Below are 16,253 nucleotides of genomic sequence, written 5' to 3'. Positions count from 1 at the left end.
CCGGATGCCTCATACCAGCCTATATTTGGAATGAATATGAAAAGTGCCGATCAGGTCAAGCGTTTGAGACCCGTTTGAGGTTCTCGTTTGAATTGCATGTTCGTGACCTGTAAGTAACCGGGCCGTCTGCCTGAGCGTCTAAGACGGGTTCGGTCCGCCAGCTGTAGATGCTCTCTTGCGGAAAGGCTGTAGATGCTCTTAACTCCCCGACCTTGTCATGTGCTGATTTCGCGCCGAACGCTGCGCGGCGGCGTGATTGGATTTGCACAGGAGATCTCAAACGTCGTGTGATCTGATCTCTAACTGCTTTGGGTAGTCTGGGTATTTCCTTTACAAAGGTCAGATTCGTTATGGAAGACCTAATCACGCTGGAGGCTTAGCCTATATAAAGGCAGCCCTTTCCCTGTGTCCCCGTGGCCTCATCTTCGATTTGGGGATCTGGAGCTGGACTCCGGCTCGATCTACAAGGCGTTTTCGCATGCTCCTTGCCTTATTTCTTATTTTTCTCTTGGATTTTGTTGTTTGGAAGGACAATGTTGGATTTGTTCTCTTGTTTGTTCAATTTCGTAAATTTCTCAGTTTGATTGTTTGATCATGTCTCTTGATTATTCTCGTAGATCTAAAATATATATTTCTTGTCTCCTTCTCTTTCATCTCAACATTATGTTGGTTCTAGATCTGCTCCCACACCTTTAAGCATGTTGACATCTTCTCTCTAGACAACATCATCCTCTTCCGTGCTCAAGGCGCCTCGGGCCATAATCGCTCGTCGCACCTTCAAGAACCTTTGAAGCATGTGGACATTCTCAAACCCTAATATTGGTTCAGATCTGTCAAGACCCCTAAAGTCGATGACAAAGAATTAAGGCAATGAAAGATGAAAAGATGAATCTGCAACAGATTTTAAGGTTAGAATTTGTTTTTGTTTACCACTTTTTTGCAATCTTATTGTGATCAAAATTCAAATCATAAGATTATAAAAGGCATTGAGTTAGTATCGAGTTTGTGAAGTCAACTCGATAAGATTATAAAAGGCATTGAGTTAGTATCGAGTTCAGATCTGTCAACTCAGTTGGTTTGTGATACTTATTGTATTCATAACCAAAATTTTGAACAAAGATACAAATTGAGCGTAGCTCAGATGGTTGGGTTCTTTGTGTTGGAACATCCACTAGGATTCAAGTCTTAGATTTGACATTGGTGCTCGCATTTTTCTAGATTTATTTAGCAGAAAAAAAATCTGTGTGAGAAGACGTTTCCGTCGACTACGAAGATTATGTGAGTATCTACATTATTACTATGTTAAAACAAGTGTTATAAACATTAAAAAGATCTAAAAGTTCAAATTAGTCTTAGCCTTGACTATTATTTTAGTTAACACTAAATTGTACAGCTTATTTTTTTAATGTGTTTAGTTATACTTCCTTCGTCCTGGTTTACTAGTTCTCCTTGTAATTTGGGTCAAACTTTGACCTTTAATTTAACTATCCAAATAAGTTAAATACCCTAAAATATTATCATTGGAAACCTCTTTCAAATATGAATCCAGTAATATAAGTTTTGTGACATACAACTTATAATTTGGTAGTCAAATTTATGGTTAAAGTTGGGCACAAAATACGAAAGGGGCCAATAAACCCGGACCGAGGTAGTACTTACTAATGTACACTTATATTGTTCCTCTCAATTTATGTGCCATGTTCTATTTTATATTATGAGTAGGTTAGACTAGTCTAATTGTTGACCTCGTTTTTGGTTATCCATAGCTTAGTTTTCTTAATTGTGCTTACTAATACTACAATTTGATCATTTAATGTGGCATATTCTATTTTACAATACACCTTATATTTAGCTTTCCACATGCACTTGCATTATTAACATTAGCCTATGCAATTTAAATTTGATGTTAATAGGTTTGTTTTTAGTATTGTATAAGGATGCGCAATGGCGAAGTCCTCCCCATTTGTGCATCCTGGGTTCGAACCAGCCTCTCTACATTGCACTTCGCAGGGGTAAGGCTAGATTCCTATAATCCCTCCCCATACCCCATCTTGTGTGGGAGCTTCTATGCACTGGGTCTGTCCTTTTTTTTAGTACTGTAGTTGTTGATAGTTTGTCTATGATGCACTGTTATTTTGACTATGTCTTCGAAAAACATAATCTAGTGGTATATATTTGGAGCATATTGCATATGTTTTGTTGGTCAAATCAATTATCAAAGTTAGAGCTAGATCACAAGGTTACATGCACCGAGGGAGTAATGCTTGGTTAAAGCCTTGTCTTAGTAATACTAAGTACACCTTATATTATTATTATTTTGGAACAGATAAGTACATAATTATTTGTAATGTAACAATGATATATTCCCTTCATCCTAAAATAAGTGACTCAACTTTGTACTAAAGGGGGTAACACTCATCCATCAATGCATCTAAAAAGTAAGTCACGAGGGCCATGTGGGTAGCTATTGGATGCCCTTACGGGAAACTGAAAATAACATACTCATTTGTGCCTCAAGGAGTTTGCGTTAGAGTAGATGGTAGTTTAAAGTAGGAGATGCTTAAAGCTTGCCTGCAGTCGGTCACTAAGTTTGGGATCTAACTTGCATATTCTTATAGGTTTTTGAGCGTCTGCTTCCTAAGTATAGCTACGTACGTATGATAGATACATAGCTCCTATCCCTGGTGATTGAACTATTACTGCACTGTGCATGTATAATATAATTCACAACAACAAAATAATACTTTATTTCTTCACTGAGCTCAACTATTTTCTACAGAGAGCTTTTGGCAACACCATTCATTTTACTCAACACCGTTGTCATCAATTTGTCCTATCGCAGAAATCCCTAACAATGTCAGCAAGCCAACGGGGAAGAATGCCAATGCTCCTTCAGAATCTCCACGGCATGATCAACGGCATATATTATCATCTTCTTCACCTGCACCAAATAGAAGGTGTCAGTAATGGTTCATGGTTATCGATGTAAATTATTTACAAGTAAAATTAGTCAAGATGCATCGGAAAAGATAATGTGTGTTCTTTGTTGCAACATACATCAAAATTCAACTCGTATGGTCAGCACTAAATTCCGGCCCAACTAAAAGCCCACCTGAAACAGTACCACTCTGGTACAGATGCCCTAATCCACGCTTACGTCTCCGGAAATTACATCTCTTTGCAAAGGTCACCCCAAAATGCATTAGTGCCAACACGTGGTGGGTTTTCTCTACACAAATTTACAGGGGTTTTCTTTGCCATCGGAACAGAAAAGGCATGTTGTCCTTAAATGTTTTCACTTTGCATTTCCTAGGACGTGTTTGATAGTCTGCATACAGCCCAGGCCTTGGTAGCCTGCATACAGCCCAGGCCCACTGGATGCAGCTTTTTTGGTTATACGCAAACACAGTTGGGCCTGCACGACACGATTCTTAAAGTACCGTTTTGCCTGTATGGTTGGAAAACGCTCAAATTAACAGTTTTCAGCCAGGCCCGAGCGATGCTCTCAAAACCCACGTGGGTGGCTCTTGAGGACACATGCAAGTGGTTTGCAGGTATTTTCCTCTAATCACCTTTTAATCTCCTTCATCGCCTCTACATAATCATGCTTCGATTCAAGAAAAGTTATACACGAAAAATATGCGTCTCGATGTTCTGATTCCATTCAAGCGATCATACTTCCATTCATGTATTGAATTTCATGTTCATATTTGAATCCTTTTTGACGAAAATTTTGACATTCATGGCAAATGGTTGACCGTTTGAAGTTTCCTTTGACTAGTAGCTTAACCTCGTCTGACACAACTTTCGTGTTGTGGGTTTTCTGTTTCACAAATCATAGATGAGTAGATCTACATATGACCAGTGTACTGTAATCAATTCCTAATAGCAACTTCAACGTGCCAACCCAAACGGAAATGCGCTTTGTCCGCTTTTCATCGGTTTGGGTCGGCCAGGCGGACGCCCATGTCCGCTTCCACGTTTGGGTCGGCACATGCCCAACGCTGACCTAACCCATTTTGACGGTGCGCGAAAGAAAAAGAATACAAATATTTTAAAAATAAAAACAAACATTAATTAAACATTAAGGCCGGCCACGAAGGCCGGCAAGAGTCCACGCGTCCACATTACATTAATTAAGCATTAAAAAAAACTAAACTACGAGGCAGCGCGCTGCCCTAGGCATCCTCGTCATCGTTTGGGCCAGTGAGGTTGATCAGCATCGACGCAGGGCCGGCCCAGGGGACCGCCGTGTTCCAGACAAGGCGATGTCGGGTGCGGGCTATGCCACCGCGGGCTGGGCCTGGCTCGCCTCCTCCGTCTCGCACTGCTCCTCCTCGGCGTCGCACTCCAACTGCTCGAGGTACTCGCCCTCGTGGCGCTCCTCGGCCAGCCGTCGCTTGCGCCATTGCTCAAGGTACGCCTTCTCCTGCGCCGACGTCGCCCCCATCCAGATCAGCAGGGTGCTCGCCCCCATCTAGATCAGCAAGGTGCTCACCCACTCGCACACTTCTCCCGTCCAGGAGTAGCGCTCTATGAGGGTAGGCTCCGGCTCGGCCTTGACTTGGGACGACAGGGCTAGCGGCGGGCGCCATGGCCTCCGCCATGCGTGCCTGGTATGCCGCCTCCTCCTCGTATGCCCCCCTGCGCCGCTCATCCTCCTCACTCTCCCGGAGGACAGCCGCCATGGTCGCGAACGACGATGGGCGGTGGCGAGGAGCTACGGGAGACTTCGCGAACGCCGCACTGCCTGGCCTCCTCGTGCTCGAAGGCGAACCAATGCGCTCAATAGAGCGAGTCGACGTCGTAGGCGAAGTCACGGCGCTGCTCCGCCGTCACCAGTGCCCGCTGGCGCCGCACCTCCTCGTGCGCTCTTGCCGATAGCGACGCTACCGGCACTGGGATCCTCTCCGAATCCAAGTGACAGTCGTGCGGCAGGGTGATGTCGGGGTAGGGAGAGGGACGCGGTGCTGCCAGTGCCACACCGCCTAGTGCACTGGCACGCTCATGCGCTGCCTCGACCGGCGAAAATACGCCGACGAGGGGAGGGGTGGCGAGGGCCTTGCCCTTGGCTTTGCCATTGCCAAAGAAGAAGCCCATCGTGTCGGTGGCTAGGGTTGTCGTCGCTGAGGGAGCAGAGGGTGGCAAGATGGGTCGGCGCAGACACAAAGTGGACGCGTTTTGGGTTTGGATCGGCGCGTTGAGCCTCCACTTTTGTCCGTGCAGACCCAAACGAACGATTTGGGTCGCTGCGTTGGAGTTGCTCTAATCTCCTTCATACGTAATCTTGTTCACCACTTTCCTTCTAATCTACACAACTGTGTAGCGAGTCAATATAAGTTGTACATGAAGATGCATGGCGACGTTGTGGTTCCATTCAAACAATTGGTTCGTTCGTAGTGTAGATATTCAATTTCGTGTTTATGTTTGAAGTTATTTTGGATGAATTTTGATAAATTCACCATGTACTGTTCACCATTTGAGTTTTCCTTTGACGGTATTGAGGGATTGAAGAACTGCCATGGCCATGCTATAGTAACGACCAGCCACCTGGTACCTTGTCAGAGTGGTCGTGGAGGCAATCCATGGTGGCGTGCTCCCTATGATCAGCAGTTGCGTGCGCCGTAGCCAGCGTCGCCGACCTTCTTGTGGCACGCGGGAAGCTTCGATGACATCTCGCCGCCAGTCTTGTTCTGCAGTTAGGTGTGGCTGTCGGCGTCGGTTTGTTTGGCTTTAGTTGCGACGCCGTGGTGGGCCTTGTGCCTAACCTCTGCTGGTACACCGGTGTCGACCAGTAGTCGTGCCTGTGGTTCCCTCTGTCGTAGTCTACCTGCCTTGTCATAGTCGTCCTGCCTGTCATCGCCGAATGTGCGTGTGCGTTCTACTGTAATCTCTATGTTCATGTGTGCAACCAAATATTCGGGTGAAAATTGCTTTCATGATAACAAGACCCCATATGCAGGCAAAAAAACAACATGCATCGATCAAACAACATGCAAACATTGTGTTTTACCGTGTTTCCTCAACCAGTCTCCACATGGAAGTTCCAGCCGCCGGCCTTGGAGTGCATGGAGTTCCAGCCGTGAACGACGCGCATGGGAGACACTGACCAAACTAGAGAAATAAGAACCAAGCGCGCCCTGGGCTCCATTTTTATATCCGGTTGTATTTTACTTATCTTCAGTGCTTCCTCCGTTTCTAAATATAAATCTTTCTAGAGATTTTAATAGACTACATACAAATACATAGACATATTTTAGAGTGTAGACTCACTCATTTTGCTCCGTATGTAGTTTATGTTGAAATCTCTAAAAGACTTAAGGAACGGAAGGAGTAATAGACAGGGGTAATTACTTTGTATAACTTTACGGGGATTCCAAGCAGGGCCTTATACTTCGCATCTACTTCCTCCATTTCTAAATATATATTTTAATACAGACTATATACAAATGTATATAGACATATTTTAAAGTGTAGATTCACTTATTTTGCTTCGTATGTAGTTTTTATTGGAATCTCTAAAAAGACTTATATTTAAGAACAGGAGGGAGTAGCACCCACACACAACGCAAATGTACTCACCGTGTAGTGCACCAGTGCACCTGTACTCCCTGTAATTAGTGATTACACACTGAACCGCACATGCGCACAAACCGTGCAGTAAACAAAAATAGAAAAAACGGAAGAGGAAAAAAACATAGAAAAATTAGAAGAAAGCAGGGGCCACATAAAAATTGAAAAACCAACACAGAAAACCCAACATAGACACCAATAACGACCCTGGCGAGCTCCAGATCTTCACTACGTAAGATCAATGTGGGGGAGGGAAGTAGTTGCAAGTGGAAGGCTTAATGTGAACCATTAGTTAGGAAGGTGATTTGAAGCTACACGGACTTTGATCCATTGTCTGAACAATCACGAAAATGCAAACCAAGACTTGTATGTGGCTTTTCAGGTCCGCAGCGAAATCCCAGGGCTGAAGCTGGGAGAATTTTTGATAGAGCGGTGAAATGCATCGAGATAGAAAAGAACACCAATGGCGAAAACACTCTGCTGGACCGACACTGAGACGAAAGCGGGAGCGAATGGATTAGAGAGCCCAATAGTTAAGACAAACAATTATGGCTGTGTAGATGCAGTATTTGATGTTTCACAAAACAAAGACAGAGGCTGTAAGAGAGACCTTGTCAGCGTTTAAGAGAGGAACGTGTTGAGAAAAGACACCTATCCGGAGAGGTGCAAATGAGAGCTGCGAAAGGAAATGCAATTCCAAGGAAATCCTTTGTTGTTATCTGGTCCTTGGGAGAAAGTGGACCTCATCAAGAGCCCCTCACCTACGGATCACTGAAATAGCCTTAGCTTTCCAAGCCAAGTGACCTTACTGTAGTGTAAGCAAGGCCAACGGGGAGAAGCTATAGCTTTGAGAGTTGCTGAATTAGTACCTGTTCACACAGAATGTTGATAAACATAGGGCGTGAATTAGGGGAAACATTGTTCTTCCGAATCCGAATGGACTAGCAAGAACAATATTTGCATGGATGCTTTGGGTGGATAAGTCACAAACTTGGCAACTCTTGTGCAATAGCTTTTCCCAAAACACGCCTACTTCAAATGATACATGTTTTATAGGGTTGAAAAGTAGACTCGACGACTACGTTTAGTAGTATGCCCCATTTTCACGTTGCAGTTCGAGGATGTTGTTTCAACAACAAAAGATCAAAGGCAAGTGTTTTTTCTTTTCTTTTCGAACTTATCATAAGTATTCAAAGCAATTCAATTATAATTTTGTTTCTGCAGGTTTGTTTCTTCAAGAACTAAAATATGGTTGGCTTCCTCGACATGGCGCCTGAGTTTGATTAACAACAACGAAGATGAAAGGACGGCCATTCATCGAACTATAAGATAAACTCAAGTTAGCATTCACCTGATCACGGATTTGTTTGGCATGACTTCCTCTTATTGGCCCAACAATGGTTGGGGATGTGTCAACGATTGGTATTGTTAAGTTCCACCTCACTAGTCACCCACTGGTGGTCGAGTGACTAGGACCGCGACAGTGCACCATCGAGTCTGAAGATTGCAGGCACCATAAACATTTGACGTGATATTAATAATGCGTTGACTCTTCTTCAGTGGCGATCATGGGGAACCTAGCATAGGCCCCCCTCCCACCTTTTGTCCACTGAAGGGGAACTTAATGATGGAGTGATATGATCACCTTGCCGAGTCATAAGTTCACCAAATTCTAGACTAGTTCATAGAACTCGTTAGCCACGCACTACAAGGGCTTCAACCATTAAGACTTTTATCATCCAGATTTTGCGGTAGTGGCCATGGAACTACGATCTTATGAGCATATCCTAAAAACTAAACAAATTAAGTTGGGAAACTGTGCAAAGTAAAGGGCCCGCAATGGCATGGCCCAACTAGTCCACAAAATTAAGTTAAGGTGGTTAGAGTGGATTCATAATAACTTTAGACTTGCAGCAATAAACAAGGTTGGATGAGAGCAAGCTATGAAATTTGTGTCGTAAACAACTACTCCCTCTGTTCATTAATATAAGACATTTTAGAGACTTGTATGATCAGTCTAAAACGTCATATATTGATGAACAAAGGGAGTACAAACAACACCTTATTGTAGCCTATTGTTAATGTCATTGTCCTAACTAGATCTTGAAATGTGCAAATTGGACTCCCGGGCCAGTGAGATTCATCATGCAAGATTGGGACTGCGCCGAGAACATCGCCTCGAGCAATTTAATGATGTGAGATGTACCTAAAACATGCCACTAAGCAAAACTCCGAGGAGAGATACACATACATATGGACTACATATTGAATATATATAACATAAGATAAACACATTGGGACTTCCCTCGGATCACATCACCAATTTGAAAGGACCAACTCTGCCACATCATTGGCACAAAAATGGGTGGGTCATGACTTCATGCATGACAAAATTAAGTTGCATGATGTCATATTCAACCGGGAGAACGGCCGGAATTTTCTATTCAAGGGCCATATATATAATATCAAATAGCAAAACAAGTATACAGTTTTAGAATTAGAGTGCTCGTGATTGCTCGCAGGAATTGTTTTTTTTCTGTTTGATGATCGTGGATTTGGACATTGTGTTGGAGAAACTAAACGAGAACTTGGTGGTCATCAATTCATGAAAAATCAGACAGAAACAAATGAGAAGGGATTCGTGCTGTTCATCACCTTCAGAAATTATCTTCAAAAAGAACAAGGGTTGCAAAGAGTAGTTTACAGAAACCCTGAAGGAGAATCTGTTCGATGGTCATGGCTCTTGGACATTGTGTTGGAGAAACTAAAGGAGAACTTGATGGTCATCAAATCAGGAACAATCAGCCAAAAACAAAAGAGAAGGGATTCATGATGTTAATCACCTTCAGAAATTATCTTCAAAAAGACAAGGTTTACAACGAGTGGATTTTGAGGACTGGAGAAAGCACAAAACGGAAGGGTTATGTTATCAGTTCAGAAATCCTCGTCAGCAAAAAGAAGAGAGATGGCTTGCAGGAGTGATGTTGTCAACAGGTGTATATGTTGCAGTATGATTGTGCACAGAAAACAGGAAGTCTAGAAGTAGGCGAGAAGAAATTGTGGCATATTCTCTGTAGCAATCATAATATTTGAAGAGGTGCATAAAAGTTATTACAAATACAAATGCTTGTTTCTGCCCAAAAGGTGCCGGTTAGTCAAATTAATATACTGTCATCTCTTGTATTGCACGTGAATCCGATCTGTCTCCCTATAATATTCTACTCTAACTGCCATGTCATATTTTCATGGAACTGCCTTTTGCCCACAAAGCGCTGACAGTGGGCGCTAGGGATAAAATTCCTGGCCGGTTTGCAACCATCTGCTCAAATATAATCTCTATGGGTTCTTGCCTTTTTCAAATATAATGTAAGTACCTCTAAACTTGTTTGCTTTGGAAGCTAGGACTTTTAATATGGGCACACTTTTTTTTCTTTTTTTTAAGTGCATGTTTACGCGATTTGCATTGGACATTGTCTGAGCCTGCAAAGGAGTGCAATCCTATGATTTGAATTGTGTTCCCGCTTGATCCAAGGGCTACTGTCCAGAAGGTGATGTGGCTAATGAGGATTCATGATTGAGAGTCCGTTTGAGAATGAGGGAAGGGATATTTCAAGAGTTGGGAACTAAGACCGCATTAATTTTGTGGATCATGGGACGTTTTGAGAAGCGGATGCTAAAGTGGGGAAAAAATATCCGACTTCAATTGCAAGGAAAAAATACAAAATGGGACATGAAAAAGTATGATATCCATCTGTAGATCTGATTGCAACCTACCAATATGTCCGTGAGTCAAGTATAATAAGAAAGAGAAAAGCTACAACGATCTCGTTCCTGAAATGCATACCTAGAGACAGTCCGATATAATAATCCTACAGATGCTGCACTTCTCTCCCCATCTCGTGACACCAACACGCATGAAGCTGCGGTAGTTAGTGTATAGAGTCAGGCCGGTAGGAATATGGCCAGGGTGGTGCTAGGTCCCAAGAGCAACAATCGCTTTGCCAGCAATGGCACAGAAGATGGGGGCACTGTAGGTCATGGTAATGACAGCAGAGGAACTTCACTGCAAGGGTTGCAACAGCAGCGGTGCTGGTGCCTTAAGTTCACTACAATACATGCACGGCTGCGACAGCACAAAGAGACAGAGACTGTGTCGGCAGCGACACTGCAAAGGCATGGGTCACGGCAGCCGTGGTAGCGTGAGGGTCACATCAGTGACTACATGTCAAGCCAACAAACACAGGAGGAAAGTTGATGCCAGGATGGATATAAAGGAGATGGTTGCCAGTGAGAAGGATGAAAAGATGAGGCAACACACAATCAGAAGGAGGTTAATTTATGATGTAATGTGGCAGATTTAATTAGTTATACCCTTGCATAAAAGGAAGTTAAAAGGAAGTAACACAACTTCTGTTACAATCCAAAGTTAGGTACCGAGCATGTTGCAGCTGGTCTCAACAAAAGAAGAGAAAAGAGCACACAGGAGCTCATCTTGCATTGTAATAATATATTAATTATAGTCCCAAGCTTAGCTTAATGCTGATTGAAATGCATATGTAATGCAGGATGGTTAAAATGGGTGCATTGAAAAAGTCTTAATTATGTTCATAAAAAAGGTCATACTTACCTCTAATTTATCTTCTTTTGCTCTGTGGTTCTTAGGAAGCACGCGGAATTGCTGAGTTAACTTAACACACTCCTGGACATTCTCAGGTGATACAAAATCTATAGCAATTTTCGTGCAAGACTGCAATGATAACAATAAAAATAATCAGGTACATAACATGCAAACTTAAATATTATTTCGCAGTTCTCCCCTATCTAGCACAGGTATGGAGTTCTGGCACTACTATGGTAAACTGAGAACATTTACCTTGAGATTCCGTACTTGATGAGGGCACCCAGCAGGTATAAAAACCGCCTCTCCAAGTTTTTGTACAAATGTCCAAGGCTCGATTCCTAAATGGGAGTACCAAAAATTCAAGAAAATACAAACCAGACACTGCAACCATTTGCAGTACAGAATTGGCAAAGTGTTACAAAAGCAGACAAACAGAACTCACCATGCTCCTCTTTAAGTCTCCTTTTATGTTCCTCAGTTAGATAGAATGTTTCATCATGTAGAGGGTTAAATGTCTGCAATCAAACATGGTGAAAGATGTTAAACATGATGGCAGCAAGTACAAGGTTGTTCATATCACACAATTACCAACCTTTTCAACTGGAGAACAATATATATGGCGAAATTCCTTGGAATGTTTACGAAGGTATGTTTCCAGTTTTGGAACATCCTCCCTCCTGAAAATATCCCATAAAGCACCTCCATCATCGTCCTTGCTGTAGTTAGGAGAGGATGTATGGTTTGAATCCAGACAGTTTTTATGACATGGATCACTTCCATCAATTGCAAAATTCCCACAACAGTCCTTTTCATCTTGTACCTCATGTCTTGCTTTCAAGTTTTTTATTGCATTTTCTTGTCTTTCAGAAGGGGCAACTTTTGCAGTATGCATCAAAACATTAACCTAACAATATCAAAGTTAACATAGAATAATTAAAGAGAAGCAAATCTCAGCAAGACTAGCACCAATCATGGTCCATGAAATTGAATGTTCTGCACTACAAGAAAATTAAGTTCTTTGAGGTAAGCAAGTGTGAAATTTTTCCTTTCATATGTACACAAGAGATAGGAATTTGCTTCCAAGGTATTTGTGCTTCTCAATTGCTAAGGGAGTACAGCTATTTACTTACTGCATCAGATATATCACAATGAAGTTTCGTAACAGAATCTCCTCTGCCAAGTTCCTGCGCATAGCCATAAGCTATGTATGACTTTGGGCCCATGTCAATCTTTAGAATGTCATCAGGAAGCAATGCGGAGACACTTAGCAAGCCAGATTTCAAATTTGTGTACGGTTGAAAGGGTAAAGAATTGATGTATTCCACTCCATGCGAAGGCAAAAGCTCTTCAAAATGATTTGAAGTAGGCCAGTCCTTCAATTTAAGCATTTCGGGCCATTCATTTTGATACACCCGACCATAATAGTATCCATTGAAGAAATCCTGTGTGCGTATCTCGACCTGGATTATTTAAACACAAAAGGTGAATTTCCTTTCTGGGTAATGAGAAATGAAAAACATATGATTACACTGATCAAGTCCGCATGAAACAGATTAATTCAACCCCCTCATCCATCCTAACAGAAATTTGTCTGAATATATATTCTCTTGGAACCTTCCACTTAAATTAAATTACATATTTCAGACAACTGTGATGAGTTATTCCTGAAATAACCAAAGAAAAGTGTACTTCAAGACAGTGAACACTTTCCAGCTAATGAGCTCATGGGACTGAACAAATTTTTTGGGTGACGGTGAACAAATTAATTGACACCAGGACCTTTTCGACATTCAGGATGCTAATAATTGTATTAAAACCGATGGATATGTATAGAATGCTCATAATAATTACAGAAATTTGGTAAATGTGTAACACGATCAGTTACCAGATACCTTTGGAAAAAATTCTAGATCTTGACAACAAAGTGTTTTTTTACACCTGAATATCTTATGTATTTCGAATCAGTTGACAAACAAATACTCCCTCCGTATCAAAATATAAGTTTCAAAAAGCGTCTTATATTTTGATACCGAGGGAGTACAATATAAAGGTATTCAAGAAATAAAAAAAATCCTAGATATGGAATGTTTTTCACTAACCTCACAACAAGATAAACAATCAATACACTTCACATTTTTCATATCAGGGGTAGTACTAGCACCATGTACTTCAGACCACATATGTGGTGGCTCCCAGCTCAAATGTGGCATTTTCTGTAGTACCCCTTGCACAATAACAGGTTCTCCTTTAACCCAGTGACTCTGGAAGTGAGTTAGATCTTCTGCTTTCTCATTATCTGATTTTGGACAGTATAGGCAGTTATCCGTTGAATTATTTCTGGTGGCAGCATGTCTTGCATTTTCATGTTTAGTACAGCACGGGCATTCATGTGTATATCCGCTGACAATATCAGAAGGTTCTAGCTGCTTACTCAACTGTAGAGCATCGCTTTCAAGCTTATTTAACCAATCTTTTGGAAACATCTGTCTCAACTTAAGGGCATGATCACCACAACCACCAAGTTCAGGTGGGGGGCAATTAATAGTCCCATCAGTATTAGCACACCACTTGGTAGTCTTAGGCTGGCAACTGGACAAACCTGTTTGTATGTAGTTCATCAACTCAGGTGATGGATCACCACCATGCATATAGTCGATTCCTCTATTAGGATAAGATACCAGCTCTTCCCGACAAGAGCCCTTTAGATTATTTTCACGAAGCTCCTTACAGCACGCAATGCATAATTCATATGAGCAGTTTGGACAGCTTCTATGCAGATCAAAGATCGAAGTTCTGCAATTGTCACTAGACAAAATAGAAAAGAAATCATAACTACAAAGTAGGAGTAAAAAATAATAACAGGAAGTAAAAAAAAAATCCAAAGTTGGATGAATGGAGCACTCAGTACCAGAACATCCTCTCATCATTCCGGCAGTCAGCCTGTTCAACACTCAGTTCAGACAATTCCAACCCTGTTTGGCAGAAAACAGGGTAAGTACTAACGATTAGTTGCAAGGCTACTCTGTTTAGTTTTCACATGTTCTGGAGAATCTAGTTTACCTTGAATTTTGGCCTCGATTTTTGTCTCAACCATCTGATCCCTGTTCAGGTCACTCAAACAAGGCACCAGATAGTGCAACAGATATCTAGCATGTTTTACTTTAGTTTCACGAGCAATCTCATCAGCTCTTGCATCCAACGTATCTACCTTGTCTAATATGACCGATGTGCTATTAATCTCATTGGAACTTAGGAAGTTGTTATCATTTGCTTCGGTCTGTGGCACCTCATTACAAACCCTGGTTGACTTTACACCTGAGGTGTTAGTCTTCTTTCTCTTCGTTACTGATCTACTGCCGTTGCGTTTCCTCAAAACTGAACTCTATTAAGGGGAAAAATACATATTTTAGACCTCAGCATATGGTGTCGATTTTCTTTTGTTGCAGCTGTTATGGTTTCACAAATCTGTAAGTATGTCAAAAACTGCAAACACTTGATAATAGATTTCCTTGTCACAATCCAACAACAATTTGTACTACAAGTCACAGCATTGTCAGTTGTCACAACAGAGAAGAATTATATAATTTAAAACAAGAAATCTTATGAATGTAACCTACAAATCTGAAGTGCTGATATGTGATATCATGCTGAACTGCTGATGCGTTTGCACAATCAGAAATAACTCAACAAGCAACAAGATCATCACCTTGGGTTCACCCTGCTCCTTGGCAGTGCACCGTTTACAATTGCAGATTCCACGGCAAGACGGGCAGCTGACTCTAACCTCGGCCAACGACAACTCCGGGTACCTGCAAACCCACAGGCCTCGCTGGTAACTCGGATGTCCATTCGTGCTAATAACCGAACAATACAAGCGGGGTGAGAAGAGAGATGTACATATCATCGATGCAGGGGCCGCAGTAAATCTTCTCGCGGCATTGCTTACACTTGGTCATCTGCTGCTTCATTGCCGCCTTGCACTGGTGGCACGACCTCCTCCCCTTGGCGCGGCCCGCGGCGCTGGTGCTCGGCGTCTCCGTTTCCTCGGGGACGGCGACGGGGCGGCCCCTCTTGGCCCCGTTTCCGCTGCGCCGCCTCTTGGGCACGGCGCTCCACGACGGGGACCCGGAGTCGGACGACTCCGGCGAGGCGCAGAGCTTGGCGACGCGCCGCCGCTTGGGCACGGCGCTAGACGACGGGGGCCCGGAGTCGGACGACGCCGGCGAGGCGAAGAGCGTGGCGACGCGCCGCTGCTTGCGCGGCCGCGACGAGCGCGGTCCCTTCCTCTTCGTCCCCCTCCTCTCCATCTCGACCCCCCAGTCCTCGTCCGCCCCCTCCTCCTCCACGAGCGGCGCGTCCTCGTCCTCGCGCTCGTTCTCCTCATCCTCGAAGACGTACTGCCAGCCGACGGTCCCCGCGGCCCGACGGCAACCCATCGCCCCCATGGCCGCCGCCGACGCCGACGCCGCGCGAGCCCAGGGACGATCAGGGCGAGCAACCCAGATTTGGGGATTCGATTTTGTTTCCAATCCGATCTCCCGGATTTAATACCTACGCCTATCCCCGTCGGGCGCAATCTGGCCGGGGCGGGCAGGGCCGCAGCCCGCAGGTGTTTTCGTCGGAGAGGAGTGAGGGGCGGAGGGAGTAGCGACCACGTGGAATGCGCGTACGGGGCGGCCCGATACGAGGCTCGCTCCTCCCCGCTGCTGCGGCCGCTGCTGGTTTTTGATTCGGTTTCCGGTGGGTTGGTCGCTCCTCGTGACTGGCGGGTGGGCGGGTGGGAGTTTTTAGCTGCGGTAAAGGTTTTTCTGTGTGGGAAAAATGTAGGGTAAATGTTACTGTCGTTTATTACCTGCTATATTTTTTTGTACATAAAAGCGTAATTACAGGTGCGTAACGAAGGTTCGTTCGCTACGGCATGGACCTGACTGACGTTGACGGACGTGACAGGTCGTGACTTGTGAGGCGTGCCGCACGACTTTCGACGGGTAGAAAGGTCCAACGGATCTTTTCTGTACAAAGTATATATAGGCCGGCCAGGCCAGGTATTGTTAGCTAA

General features: G+C 43.5%; 1 protein-coding gene across 6 annotated transcripts; it reads right to left on the bottom strand.

Annotated features, from left to right (window-relative positions):
- Positions 1–2,682: 2,682 nt before the first annotated feature.
- LOC125509257 (lysine-specific demethylase JMJ26) lies at positions 2,683–15,929 on the bottom strand. 6 transcript variants are annotated; one of them, XR_015604762.1, is made up of 12 exons: positions 15,092–15,928; positions 14,901–15,003; positions 14,255–14,576; positions 14,103–14,166; positions 13,294–13,999; positions 12,325–12,654; positions 11,787–12,098; positions 11,637–11,709; positions 11,447–11,532; positions 11,201–11,320; positions 7,925–8,070; positions 2,683–2,941 (listed from the first exon to the last, which is right to left on the bottom strand). XR_015604762.1 is itself a non-coding variant. In XM_048674186.2 (11 exons), exons 1-11 carry the CDS (start codon positions 15,637–15,639, stop codon positions 2,858–2,860), a joined length of 2,748 nt encoding a protein of 915 aa, XP_048530143.1. In that variant the 5' UTR covers positions 15,640–15,928; the 3' UTR covers positions 2,683–2,857. The 6 variants fall into 6 exon arrangements, 4 of the variants coding, with proteins under 4 accessions (XP_048530143.1, XP_087382314.1, XP_087382313.1 ...); XR_015604761.1 differs by lacking the exon at positions 2,683–2,941 and adding an exon at positions 7,066–7,442; XM_048674186.2 differs by lacking the exon at positions 7,925–8,070.
- Positions 15,930–16,253: the final 324 nt, after the last annotated feature.

Source organism: Triticum urartu, chromosome 5A (genome assembly GCF_056163025.1).
Source record: "Triticum urartu cultivar PI428250 chromosome 5A, HENAU_Tu73, whole genome shotgun sequence".
NCBI lineage: Eukaryota > Viridiplantae > Streptophyta > Magnoliopsida > Poales > Poaceae > Triticum > Triticum urartu.
Note: the sequence above shows the minus strand (reverse complement) of the source record. Positions and strands in the feature narration are given on the sequence as shown.

Coding starts and splice junctions, on each gene's coding strand:
- LOC125509257 (XM_087526188.1), bottom strand. CDS start 15,639: ATGGGGGCGATGGGTTGCCGTCGGGCCGCGGGGACCGTCGGCTGGCAG. Junction 14,167..14,254: donor AATCGAGGCCAAAATTCAAG/GTAAACTAGATT, acceptor TCTGCCAAACAG/GGTTGGAATTGTCTGAACTG. Junction 12,655..13,293: donor ATTGTTTATCTTGTTGTGAG/GTTAGTGAAAAA, acceptor TAAATAATCCAG/GTCGAGATACGCACACAGGA.